This window comes from Octodon degus, unplaced genomic scaffold (genome assembly GCF_000260255.1).
Source record: "Octodon degus isolate 3935 unplaced genomic scaffold, OctDeg1.0 scaffold00045, whole genome shotgun sequence".
NCBI classification, from domain to species: Eukaryota; Metazoa; Chordata; class Mammalia; order Rodentia; family Octodontidae; genus Octodon; species Octodon degus.
In genome coordinates, this window is record NW_004524621.1 from 13,041,779 (window position 1) to 13,062,198 (window position 20,420).

The following is a 20,420-nucleotide window of genomic DNA, read 5'->3' on the forward strand; positions in this document are numbered from 1 at the left end:
AAAATGTATTTAGTACAGGGTCTACAGGGTCTCATTACACAGATCGGACTTGTAGTGATCATCCTGTTTTCAGCCTCCCAAGTGCTGGGATTACAGGTGCACGCCACCATGCCCAGTCTATAAAAATATAAATTTAAAAAATGATTCCTGTCTTGGTGTCCAGGAGCAAGATGGGTACAGAAGGGCACATGCAGGGCTTCTGGCGAGGATGCTGGGAGCCTTCGGGGCACCCTGGGAGAGTAGAGGCTGGGGGAACAGAGGCTGCTCCAGGGCTCAGGGGAAGACACACTGCTCAGAGCCAGTGCACACAGGCACACAAATGAAGCCATAAGTCTAAGACTGGGCCTTTGACTCCTCCAGGGACCCAATCAAACCCTCACTGACTGTTAGGATTCTTCAGATGTGGACTGCCACAGATTACTTCAATCACCCTGTCAGGGCCATCAAGAATGTTTCTATTCCCATCTTGGCATCCCAGTACACTTGTCTGGCTCCAGAAGGAAGACACCCAAGACTAAGGGAGGCCACTCATGGGGTGGCAAGGAGGTGCTCTGAACTCTCCTGGGCCTGCTTAGCCCCTCAACCCTTTCAAAGACTCTGACCTGGGAAGGTACTACCTCACCCGGTGGGGCCTCCAGAGCCACTAGAAGTCCTTCCTTCCCTCCACTCTGACCCTGGTTCTAGGGTGTCTGTTACATGCACAAGGCCAGCATCTTGCTCCCCATGGGCATGGGGTGGTGCTTCACTTAGAAGGCACAGCAAGAGTAGAGGCTCAAGCTGCTTGGCAGGCAGGCCAGGCAGGCCCCAGATGCTCAGCCATGTCCTCAGCTCTGTTTCTGGGGAAATGCAGAGCCCAGGGGGGGCCTAGCCTTATACCTCTTCTCTTTCACCATCCTCCTGACACGATCTCACTAGTCTTTAAATATCATTACAAGCCACAGCTCCCCAAATTAGATCTTTAGCCTGGTCTTGTCTCTAAACTTCAGACTCCTGTGTACAACCGCCTACTGGACAGATTTTCTCCCCAAGCCTGCTCGTCCTACACTCTTTCCTATCTCAGTAAATGGCAAATTCAGTCTTCCAACTGCTCAGGCCAAAAACTTTGAAATCATCCCCTACTCCTCACTCTCTCTCTCTCTCTCTCATCCTACACCCCAGCTGTCAGCAAATCTAAAGGGTGTTAGCTACAAATGTAGCCAGAATCCAGCCACTTTTTAAAAACTTTGGTGGGAACTGAACTCAGAGCCTCCAGCAAATGAGGAAAAGGCTCTAACCACTGAGCCACATCTACGTCCCCGTCAACTCCAGCCACCTGTTATCTCTATCATCACCCGGGTTCAAGCCACTGTCTCAGAGAACAGCAGTGGTCAGAATGCTCTCCCAGTCTCTTCCCCACTCATCTCTCCAGTGTAGCCTCGATTCACAAGCCAGGACGTTTCTGAATAAGCTACATAAACTGTGTCACGCACGCATCTCCCCTAATCTTCCAGGGCCTATCCAGACTCTATTTCCTTTTCTGCATTTACTCCCCATAGCCTGGTGGTCTTGCTGCAGTTTTTGAATTGGCTGTTACCTCTTCTTGGAATGGTCTTTTTAAAAATGTGTTTTCTTTAAAAAGTTTTCAGTTGGATATCTGCCTGTTTTGTGTTTCTCCCCTTGTGTCCATACCCTGTATATATATCAACAGGACAGAGAGAAAAAAAAATTTGAAATTAAAATGTGACAATTAGGGCTGGTGAGATGGCTCAGTGGTCTAAAGCGCCTACTTAGAACAAGCTAAGCACAGGGACCGCGGTTCAATCCCCAGCACCACATGCCAGCCAGCCCCGCCCCCTGGTGGGCTGAGCTGGCCACACACACACACACACACACACACACACACATAAATAAATAAATAAATAAAATTTTAAAAAATATATTTAAAAAAATGTGACAATTAGAAAAGCATACTGGTTGTAAATGCTACTATAAAGCTCTAAGAGAGCTTTCTGGCCTGTACCACGCTCCCTGCTCGGCTTGGGGGTGCATACTGCACCCTAGTGGCCATTGCAGAAATAGTCAATGTCTTCTGAGGATCCTGTAGTGTTCTGTTTGGAGATACAGTCTGGGGACTCTATTTTTTGAGGGATACCAGGAATTGAACTTAGGCTCTCACATTTGCCAGGCAAATGCTGCACCACTAAGCTAAATTCCCTGCCCCTGTTTGGAGATACAGTGAAGCTTCTCCCTCAGTTAAACTCACTTACTGCGCTGCCCTGCCCCAGAGACCTGCAGCTGTCCCTGCTCTGCCCTTGAAGGGACAGACTTGGTAGGAACTTCACATCCCTAGTGGTTCACTGAGTGACCTTGGACAAGGACCCAACTTCTGAAATCTTGTTTTCCAGCCAGGTATGATCACATGCCAGGAATCAGAGATCCCAGAGGCCAAGAGGACCACAAGTTCCAGCCTAATCTCAGCACAACTTAGCTCTTTTCTCCAAGGAATGAAAAGAGATGAGCACCATGCTCAGCATATACTAGATGCTCGATGGCTGTTATCACTGTTGGGAAGTGTGTGTAGATGAGGATTTCCAACCTCTTCACTCACACCTTGTAGAGTGGGTGAACAGAACACAAGGGGAGGTGATGGCCAGTTTACACCCTTGTGCAGAAAGCTTGACTATACTTTGTTTCTCACACCCAAGAGCTACCCAGATGGAATGGGCACAGGCTTGAGGCTTGGTTGTGCTGATGTCCTGAGGCTGGTGAGACCCCTGACCTCTCTGATGTCCCTCACTGGCCATCCACTACTCTCTCTTTTTTTTTTAATTTATTTTATTTTATGTGTGTGTGTGTGTGTGTGTGTGTGTGTGTGTGTGTGGCCAGCTCAGCCCACCAGGGGGCGGGGCTGGCTGGCATGTGGTGCTGGGGGATTGAACCGTGGTCCCTGTGCTTTGCTAAGCTTGTTCCAAGTAGGTGCTTTAGACCACTGAGCCATCTCACCAGCCCCAGCCATCCACTACTCTCATGGTGGCTCAGGGCACACATGTGGGTGGTCTCCATTACCCTACCCAACAGATGTGAAGACTGATGCCATTGCAGAAGACCTGAAGCAAGAGATATCCTAGCTGTGCAGCTGGGTTCCTCATGCCCAGGTCGCCACACTTCTGGGGCCAAGGGCAGCCTGGGTCATAGGAAGAACTCTCAAGTGAACTTGGTTTGAGGAAGTCAGGAGGGAATCATTCATTTTTGCCTTAGCCCTGGCACCTAGGTAGAGAAATAGATATGAATCCCAGTCTGTACTCATGGCACAGACCATGAGCCCAGGGAGCTTCTCTCTCCTGGGTCCGGCCTTTGTAGGCCGAGGGGGCAGAATGGCTCTGTGAATCTGAGGATCCTTGAGCTGTAAAGGCCATGAGAACCAGGTACAGTGGTGCATGCCTACGATTCCACCACTCTGGAGGCTAAAGCACAAGGATCCCAAGTCTGAGCTCAGTCTGGACACTTGGTGAGACCCTGTCTCAAAATATAAAAGTAAAAAAAGGCTGAAGATATAGCTCAGAGCAAAGTGCCTGGGTTCAATCTCCAGTAACACAAAGTTAAAAAGGGGATTGGGGGTGGAAACCAGGTGTGGTGGTGCACGACTGTAACCCCAGTGCTTGGGAGGCAGAGACAGGATTGGCACAAATTGGAGGATAGTATGGGCTACAGTTAAGTTCAAGGCCAGCCTAAACTACATAGCAAGGACATGTCTCAAAAACAAATAACAAAACAAGGGAAATTATGGGAGATGGTACAGGAATCTGGGGTTCAGGAGACAGAACTTTCCCTTGGGTGTAGATATGTGACCAATGAGGAAGGCAGGTCTGTGAAGGTTCAGGAACTAGCCTGGCCTGGTAGTATCTTCCCCAAGTTAGAAAAGGAGACACCTGGGGGGTTCTTAGGCCACATCTCCTTGCTTTCAAGCGTGAAGCAAGACCAGCATCACAGGGAGAGGCCCTGGCAATGTCTCTACTATAGGACCTGTAGCCTGAGACTTGACACCTCCAAGCCTGACATTCCCTCTCACCCACTCTGTTCTCAGGCCCAGCCAGGACAAGATCTAGATCCTGTGGGCAGAGGGCCTGCTTGCATCTCATCTTGCACTGCACCTACCCACTGCGTGTCTGACAGGTGCCCCTGCTGAGAGGAGCACCACTTGTAAAGGGACCTGCCTTAAGGGAATCTCAAGGATACTTCTGGTGGCCTAGCACTTGGGTCTGCCCAGATATTGTACCTCCTACAAGGCCAGAGCCCAGACAAGCCAGAGGGAATGCCAGACATACGAATCTGGACTCTGGAAAGTTCTGGCCATAAAGGAGCTCCTGCTGAGTGTGGGGTTGGAACTGCACCTGGTTCTCAAGAGCAAATGTATAACTCTGGTGCCCGTAGGTTCCATGTAGTGTGGAGGTGGGATCTTTCTCTTATCCACACTTGTAAAAATTGTGTCTAATACAGTTGCTTAGGGAACAATCTTAGACACCTGAAAAGTAGCTCTCCCCTTGCTGAGGAGACCTGAGCAAGGCTGGCCTCTCTGCTGACCCCTGGCACCCTTTCCTACTTCCTGGACCCAAGCTTCTTCCCTCCTTGCAGAGCCAGCTCCTGCCAGCCACCTTCACCTTCTTCCTCCTGGATCCCATCTGCAGGCCCTGGGTTGGGACTTTTGCCTTTTGCTCGAGCCTCCAATCCCTCCTTCACCCTTCTGCCCGAGGGGCTGCTCTAAAACAGGGTGGATGGACTAAAAAAAAAAGTCTATGGCCAAATGAAGGCTGTTTTTGTACACTTGTGTGCCAAGAATGGTTTTTCTGTTTTCAAATGGCTGGCAAAAAAGTCAAGAGTGTTTTGTAACAGGCAATAATCACATGGGATTCTTATTCCGGTACCCTTAAGTAAGGTGTGACTCCCTATAGCCATACTGTCAGAATTTGTTAATTCCAAAAGAAACTGTAAGTCTCAGTCTAAAATATTTAGCTTCTTATAGAAAACACTTGCTGACTCCTGCTCTAGATGCTAAGTCTACCAGGCCACTCTGCTTAGGGTTTGCCAGAGCCCCCTAGGCTCTCTTGTGTGACTCATCCACCTCTCTACTCCCACAAATCTTTCCCAGCACACCTACCTCTGCAGCCCCACCGCAAGGCAAGCATCCAGACATTCATCAGGGGAGGCCCAGCCAGCCCTCCACCCCTCCACATAGCCAGTGCTACAGACAGAAGATGCAGATATATTTTCCACATACCAAACTTGATTGTCATGAATTGTGAACACTTCTAATGCATCAGGCACTCCACATTTGCTATTTAATTTTCACTATCCTGATAATGTAGATAAAACTTCCATTCCATCAAGCAGAAATTATGCAGCAGAGCTAGATGTGGTTGAAACCTGTCTTAAGCCCCACCCCTCACAAAGAACACATGCTCATGGCTTTGTGCTGTTGGGCCACAGACACTGCACTAAGTGGCCCAGAGGTACTTTCTTACTTTCTCCAGCCACTTGCCCTGCTCCTACACTCACATCTTTCTAACCAGATTGTCTGGATGAGGACCAAAGAGCAGCTCTTCCTATAAGGCTTAGTGCTTGGTTTTGTGACTTCACATCTCAAATCTCCTGATGCTTCTCTGGGGCACAAGGCTTGTTCTGAAGTAGAAGGAAGCTGCTGGGATTCTGGCCTCCATGTCAGTGGGGTGCTAACAAACAGTGATAAACATAACAGAACTGGGGCTGGAGAGATGGCTCAGTGGTCTAAAGCACCTACTTGAAACAAGCTTGGCAAAGCACAAGGACCACGGTTCAATTCTCCAGCACCACATGCCAGCCAGCCCCGCCCCCTGGTGGGCTGAGCTGGCCACACACACACACACAATAAATAAATGTAATAAATAAATATTAAAAAAAATAAACATAACAGAACTGTAGGTGGACTTGGCTTGAAGGAACCTGAAGAATGCTTCTGGTGGGCTACCAGGGAAAAACTCTGAATGTCTAGACACTTCTAGAGCTCCACAGCTCTAAGACACAGAGAGGCTGCTGAGGGCCTAGGAAAAAACAACCCAGGACAGATAAAGATGTGAAGACTCTTTATCAACTAGAGAGGAGCTGGTCATTTCAGAGGCCAGAGTATGAACCTGGCAGGAGAGCTTGCTCTACATCCTCTACCACCATAGGAGGTGGTGGCTAAATTGTCACTGGCCAGGTTCAGTGATGTGTCAAGACAGGTGCCACAGACCTGAGGAAATGGAGTTCTGTAAAGCAACCTGACCCTCTCCTATGTCTAGCACTGACAGCACTGGGAAGCATGAAAAGAAATTCATTATACTTTTTTCTTTTTCTTTTTTTGTGACAGAACCGGGGATTGAACTCAGGCCCTTGTGCTTGCCAGGGAAGCACTTATTCCACTGAACCATCTCCCTGGCCCCCATCATACTTTTTTCAATCTCTTGTACCACAAAAAACAAACAAACAAACAAACAAAGAAATTTATCAGGTAGACAGACCTAAGAGCTTTTGGCAAAAGACAGACAAGCTGGCTGCATTTAAGATGATGTGTGTGATTCCATCTATCGTGTATCAATTTAGGGTTATTTCAGATTGAGAAATGTGCCTGTGTCAGTCAGTAGAGACTATAAGTGCCACAGTCAGTTTTGGGCTAAAATTCTGGTTTTCTAAATAAAGTCCGATATTTCCCCAATTGTCAAAGCAATCACAATGATAGTATGAGAAGCCTTTACTTTGTGACCATATAATTGGAGATAGGGCCACAGTGGAACACTTTGTACAGACAGGAATACACAAGGGGATTTCTGACACACTCATGCTTTGGATGTATCAGTACAAGACAGCATGTGAGGCTATGATTCTGCTAGGCAGTGAGGAAAAAGCATGATTTATCTGCTGGCAAATAATTCTCCACTACACCTAACCATTCTTTTATCTAAGTGCATCTTGATCTCAGTCCTGGACATCAAAGTAGTCAATTATTGGCTCCTTAGTTATCTTCTGTAAATTACTGCTCCCAGGATTCCTGAAAAGCAAAGAAAGAATGATCAATGTTTTCTTCTTTGGAGAAAATGGACATAGATTTTCAGAAAGTTTATGAACTGGTGATTAAACATTTGTGAAGCTTTGGTAACAGTGGGGCAAGCTGAGCAAAGTAGAACAGGTCTATAATGCCAGCATTTGGGAGGCTGAGGCAGGAGGATCACCTGAGTTCAAGGCCAGTATGGGCTACATAGTGAGTTCAAGGCCAGTCTGACCTACATAGTGAGATCCTGTCTCAAAAAAAAAAAAAAAAAACAAAAAAAAAAAAAAAAAAAAAAAAAACAAAGGTTGAGAGAGAGACAGCAGGGTACAGCAAGCTAGTGATTCCAGGAGGTTATGTCTATGCGAATTGTACAGCAGTGGCACCCTCCTCACATTTCCAGAACCACAGCCTGTGTGGATATGCAGACTGAGCTGACTGCTTCTGGGGGTACACAGGAGCTGGTCCCATGATGCTGGACATTCAGTGCTCTCAGCCAATGCTGTTGTCATGGTGACCTTGTACACTGCCCTAATCACCCTTCCAGAGAGGTCTTGTGTAGGAAACACTGAGGAGGTACTGCCAGCCTTACAGAGAGCTAAGTTAGGTAGAAATATACTAGGCAGTCAAACAGAGTGGGCTCTCGAGGAAGTCAGTGAAAAAGATGAGAATCCATCAGGACTGTGGCTTGAGGTGCATCTGAAGATTAAAGTCACAGTGGCTACTTTTACATTCTTCCCTAAAGGATGAAAGGTTGCTTGGGATTTGTGGTATTGCCCTTTTGAGATTTCCCATGCCATTAGTGGTGGGTCATCGTCTCATACCTACTAAAACTAGGACAAAGATTAAGGCTGCTAAGATTAAAGGTGAAAACTACAGATTACTGACCAATTTTAATGTCACTCATGTACCCTTGCTACCACTGGATCAATATTACCTAAGCTTGCAGTCTTATTGGCTGATCATAATTTTGACCCATGCTGTACCCACCTCATGATTTTGCTCTATAAAGCTTATTTTATTTTTAACATTTATTTATTGTGTGTGTGTGTGTGTGTGTGTGTGTGTGTGTGTGTGTGTGTGTGGCCAGCTCAGCCCACCAGGGGGCGTGGCTGGCTGGCATGTGGTGCTGGAGGATCGAACCGCGGTCCCTGTGCTTTGCCAAGCTTGTTCCAAGTAGGTGCTTTAGACCACTGAGCCATCTCTCCAGCCCCTATAAAGCTTCTTTTGAGAGGTGGGCTTGTTAGCAACCCATTTGGGACCCCTTCTGTCTCTCAGAAGTTATTCCTATTGCCCCATTACCATCCTTCAGTAAATTTTCCTACTCTTAACTTCCATTGTTTATTTTTTAAAAATCACGTATTTGTTTGTTTGTTAGAGAGTCTAGCTACACAACTCAGACTCGAGTGGTGGCTGGCACAGTGCATTCCGGGGCAGCACAGCATATGGTACTGGGGATCAAACCTGGGTCGTTGTGCTCGCCAGGCAGGCACTTAGACCACTGAGCTATCTCTCCAGCCCACTTCCATTGTTTCTTAGAATTCACTCTTCTGCTTTGGGGGACCATGAACTCAGTGTATTTGAAATCTAGCATTTCCCCTGTATCACTAGGACTTCTGTGTGGAAAGTGAGAAATGTACAGGAAGCCCTTTGGTTTCCAGAGGAACTTTTAGTCACACTGCCTTTGTCACAGTACAGCAGCTGGCTCCTCTCCTGATAAGGAAGGCGGGGGGGTGATGGTGAGAAAACATCTGGTCCTGGCGTGGGATCAGCATTATAAACATCAAACTTACGGATCCCCTGGCTTGAATAAATGTATCTGGTACTCCAACCAAACCTCACCTAGTTGAACACAGTACTTAAGGCCAACCCCAAATATGCCACCAGTGACTGATACAGCCCAGGACAGTTCAGCCCCTGCGAGCTTCTCTAATCAGACCCTTTGTTCTTTTTTTGGTGGAACCGGGGATTGAACTCGGGCCCTTGCACTTGTCAGGGAAGTGCTTATTCCACTGAGCCATCTCTCCAGCCCTTCTAATCAGACTCTTTGGAAAGCAATTGAAGAACCTTACTTGTCTGTCTGCTGTCGGTGGTGAGGAATTGGTGGTGGAGGCCGAGTCTGCATTTCCCTTTCAAGCACAGCTGTCAGCGTTGTGGGAGGACAAATGGACTTCCCTCTGGTAGGAGCGAGAACACAAAGTACTGAAAGGTGAAAACTGTTTGTACACAGGCAGATGGCCAGAAACTCAGTGGTGACTTTGGCACTGTGGTGCTAAGCACTCTGATGCCACCTGTCTCCTCTCAGGCATGGCCATCTGAGTTCAAGCCCCTCTTCCTCCTACTCTGCTGGCCTGTTGCCCATGTCCCTCCATGTCCCAGGGCACTTTACTTCACTGGGAAGCTGTTCTCAATCCCTCTGATTCTGAAGTTGAGTCTAGGTACTCCCTGTCCGCTTTGGGCTCATATTACTGCCTCAGTTTCTTCTGATGGGAACATAGTGTTCACAGGGACTATTAGTGTTCTTTCTGTTTCCATTGGGCCAGGAGGACAAAGTCAGGGACATCAGAGAAGACAGAGGAGAATGGGGTGGGGTGGGATGAGCAGGCATCCTGCTCTGGCTCCAGGTTGGATCCTTCTATCTGTTAAACGCTGTCTCCAGCCCTTGCCATGGGTCAGGGCAGATGGGAAGCCTGTACCCTCTGTGTGAATTTGCCCTATGTAATGAGGGATGAGCTTCACTCTGGCCAGCTCTCTCAATCATCATGAAATGGCTATCCAAGAGAGGCCAACTGCCCTTCTACTCTGCCAGGAGAAAAGTAAGGAAAGCAAACAGATAGATCCTTCTAAGACTCCTCTTAGCAAGATCAACCCACCTCACTGCAGTGACCACGACGTTGCGCTTTGGTTCACTGTCATAGCTCACACTTTCCAGGCCGTAAACTTGGGCCAGGTCATGGATGATTCGGCGGTGGTCTCTGTTCATGGGAGGGAAGCTGTGGCTTTTCTTACTGTTCTTTCCCTGTATTGAAGGAAATGGTAACTGCAGACACAGAAAACTTACAACTGTCCTTCCCACCACAAGAATAGCTTGGCCAACTAGAGGTGAGTGAATTTCATAGCTTCATAGTGTACAGAATGTCACTAACTGTCACAAAAGTCTGGAGGGCTTTGGGAAGATGGGGGCTGCTATGAGATGGGCAGGATTAGGGACAAAGAGTAAGAACTGAGACTCTGGCAGACAGTAATGGTTCCACCTGAGGGGCCCTGTAACTGGGGAGTGACCATCTCAAGAAAGGACTAAATAAACTGAAGTCTTACAACGCAAGAAAAATCACACTTTGACAAAAGTTTGGTCTATATTGAAAATGTTAAGTGTGCAGACACAGACACACAGATTGAGAAATACATTTGTTCTGGCTTCCTCGCTGTGAGAGGAACCATGCATTCCACTTCCTCCTTCATAGGTAGTGATAGAGAAGGGAAGGGAATGGGCAGAGAAGAGGTACGCAGTGGAAGGTAGACCACCATCATTGGCTAGGGAACCTTACTCTCTTGAGAAGTTTATTCTCTGGTTCACTTCAGCTCTAGATATACAATTTTTATTTTTCCCTAAAGTCTGGGTAATAAAGCAGGAGTGTTCTTCTATCATATGCAGTTCTTTGGAGATCTTTGTAGGTCTTGTGAGCAATCCACTCAGTCATTCATCTATCACTAGTGAATGCTTCTTGTCTAGAGTTGTTTTTAGGCACTGAGCTAGGATTTTTATTTACATTTAATTTGTTTGCAGATGTCTTCTCTGCAATGACTGAAGCAGGACAGGTTTCCATGAATGCTATAATGGTTGAGCTTCTAGGAAAGAGCTTTAAAGAAGTTGTGACTGCTTTATACAACTACTCTAGGCTGAAAGTGTTTTTGGATCTGGTTTTTATAAAAGTGGCCTTAGAGGAATGTTCACTTCAACCTTATTCACAGCCTCCACAAGGGTTTCCATTTCCTTCTCAATGTCACTGACAAACTTTAAGTCCTTCCTGAAACGAGAAACCATTAGTTAATTCATCTACTTCCCCCACATCTAGGAAGCCCTACCTACCTATGTCTGCTTGTAAAGTGCAGAGGCAAAAAAACTGCGGAGGTCAGGAATAGTCAGATAACCAAACATCATAAAAGCAAAAAACAAACAAACAAAACCCAAAAAAACCTGATATAAGAAAAGATGAAAGGAAAAACAATGATCAGAAGGTCAGGAAACAGGAGGCAAATAAGAGCTGTTAAGCAGGCCACAGGACTTAGTTTAGAGATGTAATGTGGCCCAGAGACCCTTCAAGTCCAGTTCTTGGCAAGCCGGAGCTCAACCACCGGGGCTACCTCCTCCACTCAAAGGTCGGTTCCTTTAGGGGGATTCTGAGAAAACTAAGGAAAGATCCCTAAACAATCACATAATCTTATACAATAGATAAATTGATTTAACTTGGCTTAATCCCAGAAGGAGTACATATTGGTTACTACATCTTGAAATACTAGCCTCTCTCATAAGCCATAACTAAGAAAGTAGGTAAGTTACATACCTGGCATCATCTTTCAAACTGTCACTGAATTTTGACCCAGATGAACGGATATTGAAAGGATCAGAATCATCACTGATATCAAATGCCTCTGCCAACCTCCTGAAAGTAAGACAGAAGTATGCACAGGTAAGGGAAGGAGGGGGAGGGAATTTCTCTTACACAGAGGTCCTCCCTTATCTTCAGGAGGCATATCCTAAGACCCCCCCAACCCCATGGATGCCTGAAACCGTGGAGAGCTTTTTCAATACATACTTATGATAAAGTTCAACATGCATTAGGTACAATAAAAGTTAACAGTAATAACTTAGCATAGATCTTAGCAAACTCAGTATATGCTTTTTCTTATTGAGAACTTTTAACCTTTTACTTAATAGAAAGTTCTGTAATGTTTCTCTCTGGCACATCCAAATTGTCAGCATCACTCTTCTTGCACAATAGGGTCATTATTAAGTAAGCTAAGGGTTGCTCAAGCACAGGCTCTGATCCTGCAACAGCGGATTTGATACTAAGTGACAACAGGTGACTAGTATGTTTAGCATGGACAAAGGAATGAATCATGTCCTGTGAGGGATGGAGTGATTTTATCATGCTGCTCAGAACAATGTACAATTTAAGATTTGTGAATTTGTGGAACTTCCTTTTAATATTTTCAAACCATAATTGAGTGAAGGCAACAGAAATGATGGAAACCAAATTGCGGATGAGGCAGGAAGTACTGCAGTAACATACATAGACTACTGGGTTGTAATTCCTTATACTCTAATTATCTCATCAGCAAACCACTTTACTAGGGAAAGGGTAATAACATGTCAGAAGAAAATGAGGTAGAGTTTTCAAAGATGAAAAGCAAAATAGATTTATACAGATCAGAGCAAGATGAATTCTGGAGAATTGGGTTATTCAGGGATGTGAGAGATCACTGGGATTGGTTAACAGGGGGATGACCTTCTCTGAGGCTTAATTTAAGAATAAGGAACAGGCTAGGTGTGGTGGAGCATGCCTGTAACTCCAGCATGCTGAGGCAGGAGGACCACTATGAGTTTAGGGTCAGCTTGTGTTACACAGTGAGTTCAAGGCCAGCCTGCACTACATAATGAGACCCTGTCTCCAAAAAAAAAAAAAAGGAATAAGGTATATAGTCTAGGAATGTATATTATAACTCAGTGGTATAGTTTATACACTAGTGGACAAGACCCTGGGTATGACACCTAATACCAGAAACAAAAATTGATAAAACAGTACACATTTATTTATTTTTGGTACTAGAGATCCAACTTGGGACCTTCTGCTTAGCAGGCAGGCACTTATGCTGCTGAGCTATATCCCCAAACTCAAAAAGTACAAATTTAGAAAACAAGGGAGGGCTGGTGAGATAGCTCAATGGACTAAGCACCTGCTTAGGGGTTTGATCCCCAGCACCACATGCCTTGCTGGCCTGCCCCTGGGGACCCTGAGCATGGTGGCCCATGCCTGTAATCCCAGCACAGGAGGATCACTACAAGTCCAAGCTGTGTAGTAAGACTCTGTACCAAATACATTTAAAAAAAAAAAAAAGAAAGAAAGAAAGAAAGAAAGAAAGAAAGAAAGAAAGAAAAAAAAGGGAAGATCTTTGTGACAAACAAGCACTGCTATTTTATTTTTATTTATTTTTTACCAGGGATCAAAGTCAGGACCCTGTGCTTGGGAGGCAGGTGGTTATAACACTGAGCTATCTCCCCGGTGAGCACATTTTTGTTATTTTATTTCATTTTGGAGATAGAGTCCTGCTATGTTATCCAGGCTGGTCTTAAACTTGTGAGCTCAAGTGATTCCCTTGCTTCAGCCTCCTCTGTAGTTGGCATTAAGGACATGTGTCATGCTGCCTGGCTTTGATTTTTAAATTTTCAAGTTTTTAGAATTTTCAATAAAATTCTTAGAGGGAGATCTCTTGATGTTTTTTATTAGCTGGTCACCAATTCAATTTTATTTTATTTTTTACTTTTTGTGGTACCAGGGATCACACTCAGGACCTTGTGCTTGCCAGGCAAGCACTTGTTCCACTGAGCTATCTCCCCAACCCCACCAATTCCTCCTTCCTTCCTTCCTTCCTTCCTTCCTTCCTTCCTTCCTTCCTTCCTTCCTTCCTTCCTTTCTCTCTTTCTTATGGCGGAACCAGGGATTGAACTCAGGCCCTTGCGCTTATTCTACTGAGCCATCTCCCCGGCCCCCAATTCCACTTTAAATATCAATGAAAAATACATATGCTGAATTTAGCCTATTAGTTTTTGCTTCTGCAATGAAAATATACATATATGTAACTTAAGATGGAGTTTTCTTTTTCAAACTTTTATTGTTTTCTCCTGTTGAGTCAATGTATTTAGAAATAATTTTTATATAGTGAAGATCATTACATCATAAACAGTGAGGAGAAAATCAAAAGCCTTTCAAAAATTGCCAGTTCAAGGGGCTGGGAAGATGGCTCAGTGGAATAAGTGCTTCCCTGGCAAGCTCAAGGGTTTGAGTTCAGTCCCTGGTTCCACTGGGTTGGTGGGGGGAATTGTCAGTTCTAGTCAATAACCAGCATTTACTGGATATTTACCATATGTCAGGCTTGAGTTAAGGGCCTATCTGTAAATACCTTTAGATTTAATTTTTTTTTTTCTTCATTTATGTATTTGGTACAGGGTCTCACCATGCAGCTCAGACTCGCAGTGATCCTCCTGTTTTCAGCCTCCCCAGCGCTGAGATTACAGGCATGTGCCACCATGCCCGGACTTGGTGACTAGCTCAGTGCACCCCAGAGACGGGGCTGGTGTAGCATGCTGCACCAGGTATTAAACCCTGATCCCTGTGCTTGCCAAAGCGGATGCTTAGTCTGCTGAGCTATCTCGCTGGCCCTAGTTTTAGTGTATTTATCCTCACAACTCTGGGAAGTTGATATTGTCAGCATTTTCATAAATTTTTAAGAAAATTAAATCTTAGAATATGTAACTTGCTCAAAGCTACATAGTTACATGGTTTATGAAGATAAGGTTCAAATCCAGGCAGTACTACACAAGGCAGATTTCCCATTTTAGAGGTCTTCTGTTTATTTATTTATTTTCTTTTTTTTTGTATATTTATTGTATTTCTTAATAACTAAGACTCAAACAGCACAGAGTTTAGAACTGGGAACACTAATTGCTGGTTCTTAAAGGGATGTGGGTTTAAACAGCACTCCCCAGAGAAATGTCACTAGAGTCAAGCCAAGGGAAATCCAGGCTACATGACTGGGCAGCCCGATACTTTCCACACATTCACACTTCAAAGAATTACTGTTGTTGAAGGTGTAGCTCAGTGGCACAGAGCTTGTGTGCACAGCCCTAGGTTTGATCACTGGCACTAAACACAAATAAAATGCCCTGTCATAATTACCTAAAATCAAACTTCAAAGTAAGACAAGGCTATGCATCCTTCTATACATCCTAAGAATGGTTACAATGAAAAAGACTGACAGTCCCAAGTACTGCCACAAAGGTGTAGTAGCAATGGGAATTACCACCCTGCTCCTATGAGAACATAAGCTATTGTTATTGTTATTATTACTGTTATTTCTTCACTACAATTTAAAACCCAGGGAATTTGCACTGAGTTACATCCCCAGCCCTGACTTATTCTCTCTCTCTCCCTCCTTCCCCCCACCCCTCTATTTTTCAGACAGGATTTTGCTTTGTAGTTCAGGTTGGCATGAACTCACTATGTAGCCCAGGGTGGTATTTATTTATTTATTTATTTATTTATTCTGTGTGTGTGTGTGTGTGTGTGTGTGTGTGTGTGTGTGGCCAGCTCAGCCCACCAGGGGGCGCGGCTGGCTGGCATGTGGTGCTGGGGGATTGAACCGCGGTCTCTGTGTTTTGCTAAGCTTGTTCTAAGTAGGTGCCTTAGACCACTGAGCCATCTCACCAGCCCTTTTTTTTTTTTTTTTTTGTTCCTCGAATGCCTTCAGGGCGCTTTTGGCCAGCGGGAGAGTTGTGAGGTTCGAACTCCAGCAACCTGAGGCTGACAGCTTTGTGGAAGCAGCCACTTAAAGGACTGAGCTACGGCCAGGCCCCCCCAGGGTGGTCTTGAACTCATGGTTATCCTTCTGCCTCAGCCTCCTGAGTACTGGGACTTACCTTTTTTTTGAGATAAGTTCTTGCTAAGTCATTAAGTTGCTCAGGCTAGGTTTGAACTTGTGATCCTCCTGCCTCAGGCTTCAAAAGTGCTAGGATTATAGGCATGTTGTACCAAATGGGGCAAGAAATGTAATTTCAAACAACCAATTTGGACTGGCAGAATCTACCAAAGTTGAATATAATGGCCTGGCAAGTGTAAGGATCTGATTTTGATCTCTGGTAATACATGCCATGCTGGTCCCAGAAGTGGTGGCTCCCAGCACTAGGAAAGCTGAGACAGGAGGATCACTGCAATTCTGAACTGTGTAGCAAGACCCTGTATCAAAAAATAAATAAATGGGGCCGGGGAGATGGCTCAGTAGAATAAGCGCTTGCCTGGCAAGCACAAGGGCCTGAGTTCAATCCCTGGTTCTGCCATAAATAAACAAATAAATGAATAAAAATAAAAAATAAAGTTGAACATAAGCATATCTTATTAATCAGCAACTCTAGTCCTAAAATTATATACATACATATGAATATGTATATATAATAAAGAACACAAATGTTCTTAGAGGGTGGGGATGTAGTTTAGGGATAGAATGTTTGCCTAGCAAATATGAGTTCAGTCCCCAGTACTGAAGAAAAAAGAAATTCTTAACAGTATTGTTTGTACAGCTCAATACCGCTAACAATACACATATCCATAAATGGCAGAATGGCTAAATTATGATACATTAATACATTAATACAATATCATCAAAAAATAAAATAAAGTACTGCCAATACAACAAGAATGAGTGTCATAAATACAATAAATCAGACAAAAGTAACACAAAGTATATGACTTTACCATATATGACTTTACCATCTAATACGTAAGCATTCATAAAGAGACAAAACTAATATAAAGTGTCCAAAGGCAGAAGGCAGAAGAGGTAGCATTCTCGGAATACAAGACAGGGTTCTGATAATTTTCTATTTCTTGAATTGGGTGCTGGTTACAACACTGTAGCCATTTGATGATTTCCTGACCCATACGCTTACGTTATACTTCAATTAGAAAAAAAATTAAACATTTTTTAAAGCCTCTTATTTACTGGTATCAGGAAGCTGGCCAGTGAGTAAAGAAGTATGTTGTGGCATGTCTACCTCACACCCAAAACCACACAACTCATGTTTCTGAAATATGCAGAAATGACCTGAGTGATTTATCCTTACACAATTCAGGGCTTGCTGATCACATTTCTCTTGTTGCTCGATAGCAATAAGCCTCAGAGCAGGTGCTGAGAGTAGATAGGGGTGCCCCCTCTCACTAATAACACAGGGCTCAAGGACAAGCAGATAACAAGCAGTTGAAACCACTTACCTTTTCCTTTCCAACGCTGAACACTCTTCATCACACTCCAACCTTGACAAGCAAATAAAAAAATAGTCAGGGAACAGGCTGAACGGCTCTTATCTAGCAAGACAGCCTTAGGTGGGCAATCTGAAAACACAGCTGACTCCTGCGAAAGGACTACCCTCCAAGGCAGGAAGCAGCTTATTAGGCCAACCTATTTTTGGGTTTTATTAGTACACACTGCTGTCAGGTACAAGGGACAGCCCCCGCCCCTCTAGATACAGGTACTACTATGGCTTTCTGTTCTTCTGTGGGCTGGATTGCGCACATCTAGGTTTCTCTTATCCCTATCACCTGTCTCAAATAAGGCTTGGAAAACCTCTTTTGCTCTTAGTTACATCCTGAGCAGGATTTGCTGGGCTGGGGTGGGTATGGTCTCAATGTTGAAGACTGCTGAGTATCTACTGTGTCAGGCTGTACTGTGGGGGACTGAGACAAATGAATGAACCCTGCCTTCTAGGAACTAGAAGAAACAAGGCATCTGTAAATATTTTAAAAATCACCTGGCTTGCTGAACTTCTTTTTTGGTAATTAACTTGCTGATCTCCACTGAATCGCCAAGCTGCATGTCTGTTATTTTAGAGGCCATAGAAATAGCTGCTATTCTGAAATACAGAAAAGAGAAGTGTTGCCATTTCAAAAGAACCTCTCCACATTAAGGATACAGAAGACCATTTTTAAAACCAAGCCATTACAAGACAGTTGGTGTGGTCTTGGGTGCCTATCACATGGCTACAAATACTTAGATTCTAAGCAGCTATGGAGGAAATCATGAGGTAACCCAACTCCTCCTTAGCCCCTCTGGCACACACACCAATGCCCAGCACTCAGGAGGTCTTCAACACAGGCAATATGAGGTCTGTGTGCTCACGTACACTTCAAACCTGCTCAGAGATACGTAGGCAGTCACTCCCTCACACCTCACTGCTGAGTGCTCGGATCCTGTAGGACCACATGGGCTCTAAGACACTAAACAGTTGCACAGATGCCTCCCAGAACAATGAGAAACCCCATTCTGGGGTGGTGGCACAGAACTTGGCCTTCGCCAAGCCTCTAGAAGTGGTAGGATATCAAAGCAACTCGTTTCACATCAGGATATTTTTCCTTTTCATCTCATGGTATAATAAGACCAAAAGGGGAGAAACGACAGAGATGCCAAGAAAAAATGAAAAAGTTCCCTTTCAAATTATGAGTCAGAAGAAAAGGAACATAAGACAACACTTTTTCTTTGAATCAGAGAATATAGATTTAAAAACATAAAGTAAAAAACCTTTCAACATTGAGAAAAGATGCAAGAACTTTCCAATAAATGTGAGTCCCCTTCACCTAGATCCAACCATTTCTGCAGCACTAACCTCTGATAAGTACTGGATGCTTCAGTGCAAATCACCATTTCTTTTCTTCGCCCACATTCACACTGTAGTTCTACCTGAGACAAGATTAACACAGAACACTTTGAACAAATGAGAACCATGTGAGTGAGCAAGTTTCAATTTAAAAAACTTTCCTCTGCAAGGTCTGGTGGCTCATGCCTGTAATTCCAGCACTCCAGGGGCTGAAGCAGGCAGATCACCTCAAGTTTGAAGCAAGACCCGGTCTCAAACAAAACAAGATGAAACACATCAAGCCTTTCTCCAATCAAATTAGGGCAGGGCAGAAAAGAGCCAGAGAGCGCCACTCTTAAAGACTAAACAAGAGACTGGGCATTGGCAGCCTCTTGGGAGGCTGAACACAGGTGGATCACTAGGAGTCCGATCTACATAGTGAGGAAAAAAAAAAAAAAGAAAAAAGCTAGCCACACACACAAATTCACAACATTAGGTAATGTGCAACTAGGAAGAACATGTACAGTTCAGAATGCCCTTTTCTAGAAACTACTACTGTTGTTAATTTGGGCTGAAAGAGAATGTACGATGAAATTTATACCACTGAATCAGAAGCAGACACTTGCTCAGTCCAACCAAATGAGGCCTAGGCAAACTCACAGGATCTCCCTACTTCACCTCCTCTGAGTGCCCTTGGCAGATTCCCCAGACCATTTACATGTTCTTATGGCATCTTCTAGAAGGACAGAACTACACTTCTGTGTTGCCACAGTCAAAATTATCATTTTGAGAAAGTATTTTGTGAATTCCAACAAATTATAAGAGACTATGTTTCACTTGTTCACCAGTCCTGCCTCAGAATCTCACACAATATCCTGCCCCAAACAGATTACATACACACACACACATACACACATGCTGAGTAATGGAGTAGACAATCAAGAGTTTCTTGAGAATGTGCTCAAAGAGAGATAAATTGGTCATGCAGCAATAGGTGCTGCTGAAATAAAAGCACTGATTTATATTACCTTTCTCTTGCTAACTTAAAACTGCAGTTTCTCTCAAGTAATAAGATACTTGCCCAGGCTCTGCTGCAGTCAGTCCTGGATTCACTAGCAGTTCCAGCATGATCGATGCTCTAGCAGGAGTCTAGAATACCCACCTTGGCTTTGCAAGCAGTCACTGGGCAGGGTGAACTGGGGTGGCAAGGTGCCATACATGGGTGGCCACAGTCAGCTCTGGGGGCGGTGCAGGGCTGCTTGCAGGGCTCATCCACAAGGCATTCTCCTTTGTGGCAGAGTCTCTGACACTTGTGCATTCCACATGGTAGCATGGCACTGCAGGGTAATCCGCAAGAGATATCAACCAGGTGACAGGGGATGTTGCTTCGTAACTACGAGAGACAGAAGTAGCCAAATTCTCATTTCTGTGTGGGATCTGGAGTCAGTCTTACTTTTCCCTTAGGACACTTTAAAACTTACAACTTAATAGAAAAATTTTTAAAAGTTCTTTTTATCTGAAAATAATTAGCTTGATTTTTAAAGTTGACAAGGTTAGTTTCACAATAAAAATCTGAACCTTATTTAATAATCATGCTTGCTATGATCCAAAGACTAGCAGCCCAGTGTGACCTGGGAAAACGCTCCAAGGTAGCCGTAAGTGAAGGACACCAAGTAACTAAGAGTACTTAAAAAGTGCTACAATCAACTGGGAAGATAGGTGACCTTCTCCCTTCTTTCCAGGGTGCTAAAGCACTGACTTGACAGAAAACCTTTACATGTGTTAGGGTAGAGGTCCTATTGGTTCTGAGTTCAGAGACTGCTAGCAGGGCTGTTCTACATGTTTAAAACTTCAACTCTCCTCGCCTTTCCCAACTCATGGTCTCGTAACTTCAAGTAGCCCTGCTCATTTAAAAAATTCAGAGGCAACAGGAACTCCCAACTCATTTTTTTTTTTTTTTTTTTTTTGGTGGAACCGGGG

The 20,420-nt window shown here is 44.5% G+C and overlaps 1 protein-coding gene across 3 annotated transcripts in view; it reads right to left on the bottom strand.

Annotated features, from left to right (window-relative positions):
- Positions 1 to 6,666: 6,666 nt before the first annotated feature.
- Positions 6,667 to 20,420, bottom strand: part of Nfx1 (nuclear transcription factor, X-box binding 1) — a 77,450-nt gene continuing 63,696 nt past the window's right edge. Inside the window, exons 16-24 of one of the 3 annotated variants that reach the window (XM_004631920.3) lie at positions 19,603 to 19,833; positions 18,471 to 18,544; positions 17,619 to 17,720; positions 17,083 to 17,124; positions 11,602 to 11,700; positions 10,998 to 11,064; positions 9,910 to 10,055; positions 9,109 to 9,213; positions 6,667 to 7,039 (exon numbers count right to left, since the gene is read on the bottom strand). In XM_004631920.3, the coding sequence (XP_004631977.1) occupies positions 6,967 to 7,039; positions 9,109 to 9,213; positions 9,910 to 10,055; positions 10,998 to 11,064; positions 11,602 to 11,700; positions 17,083 to 17,124; positions 17,619 to 17,720; positions 18,471 to 18,544; positions 19,603 to 19,833 (939 nt within the window). In that variant the 3' untranslated portion in view covers positions 6,667 to 6,966. The remainder of the gene's footprint in view (positions 7,040 to 9,108; positions 9,214 to 9,909; positions 10,056 to 10,997; positions 11,065 to 11,601; positions 11,701 to 17,082; positions 17,125 to 17,618; positions 17,721 to 18,470; positions 18,545 to 19,602; positions 19,834 to 20,420) is intronic. The other 2 variants (XM_004631919.2, XR_002821258.1) reach the window with 2 other exon arrangements.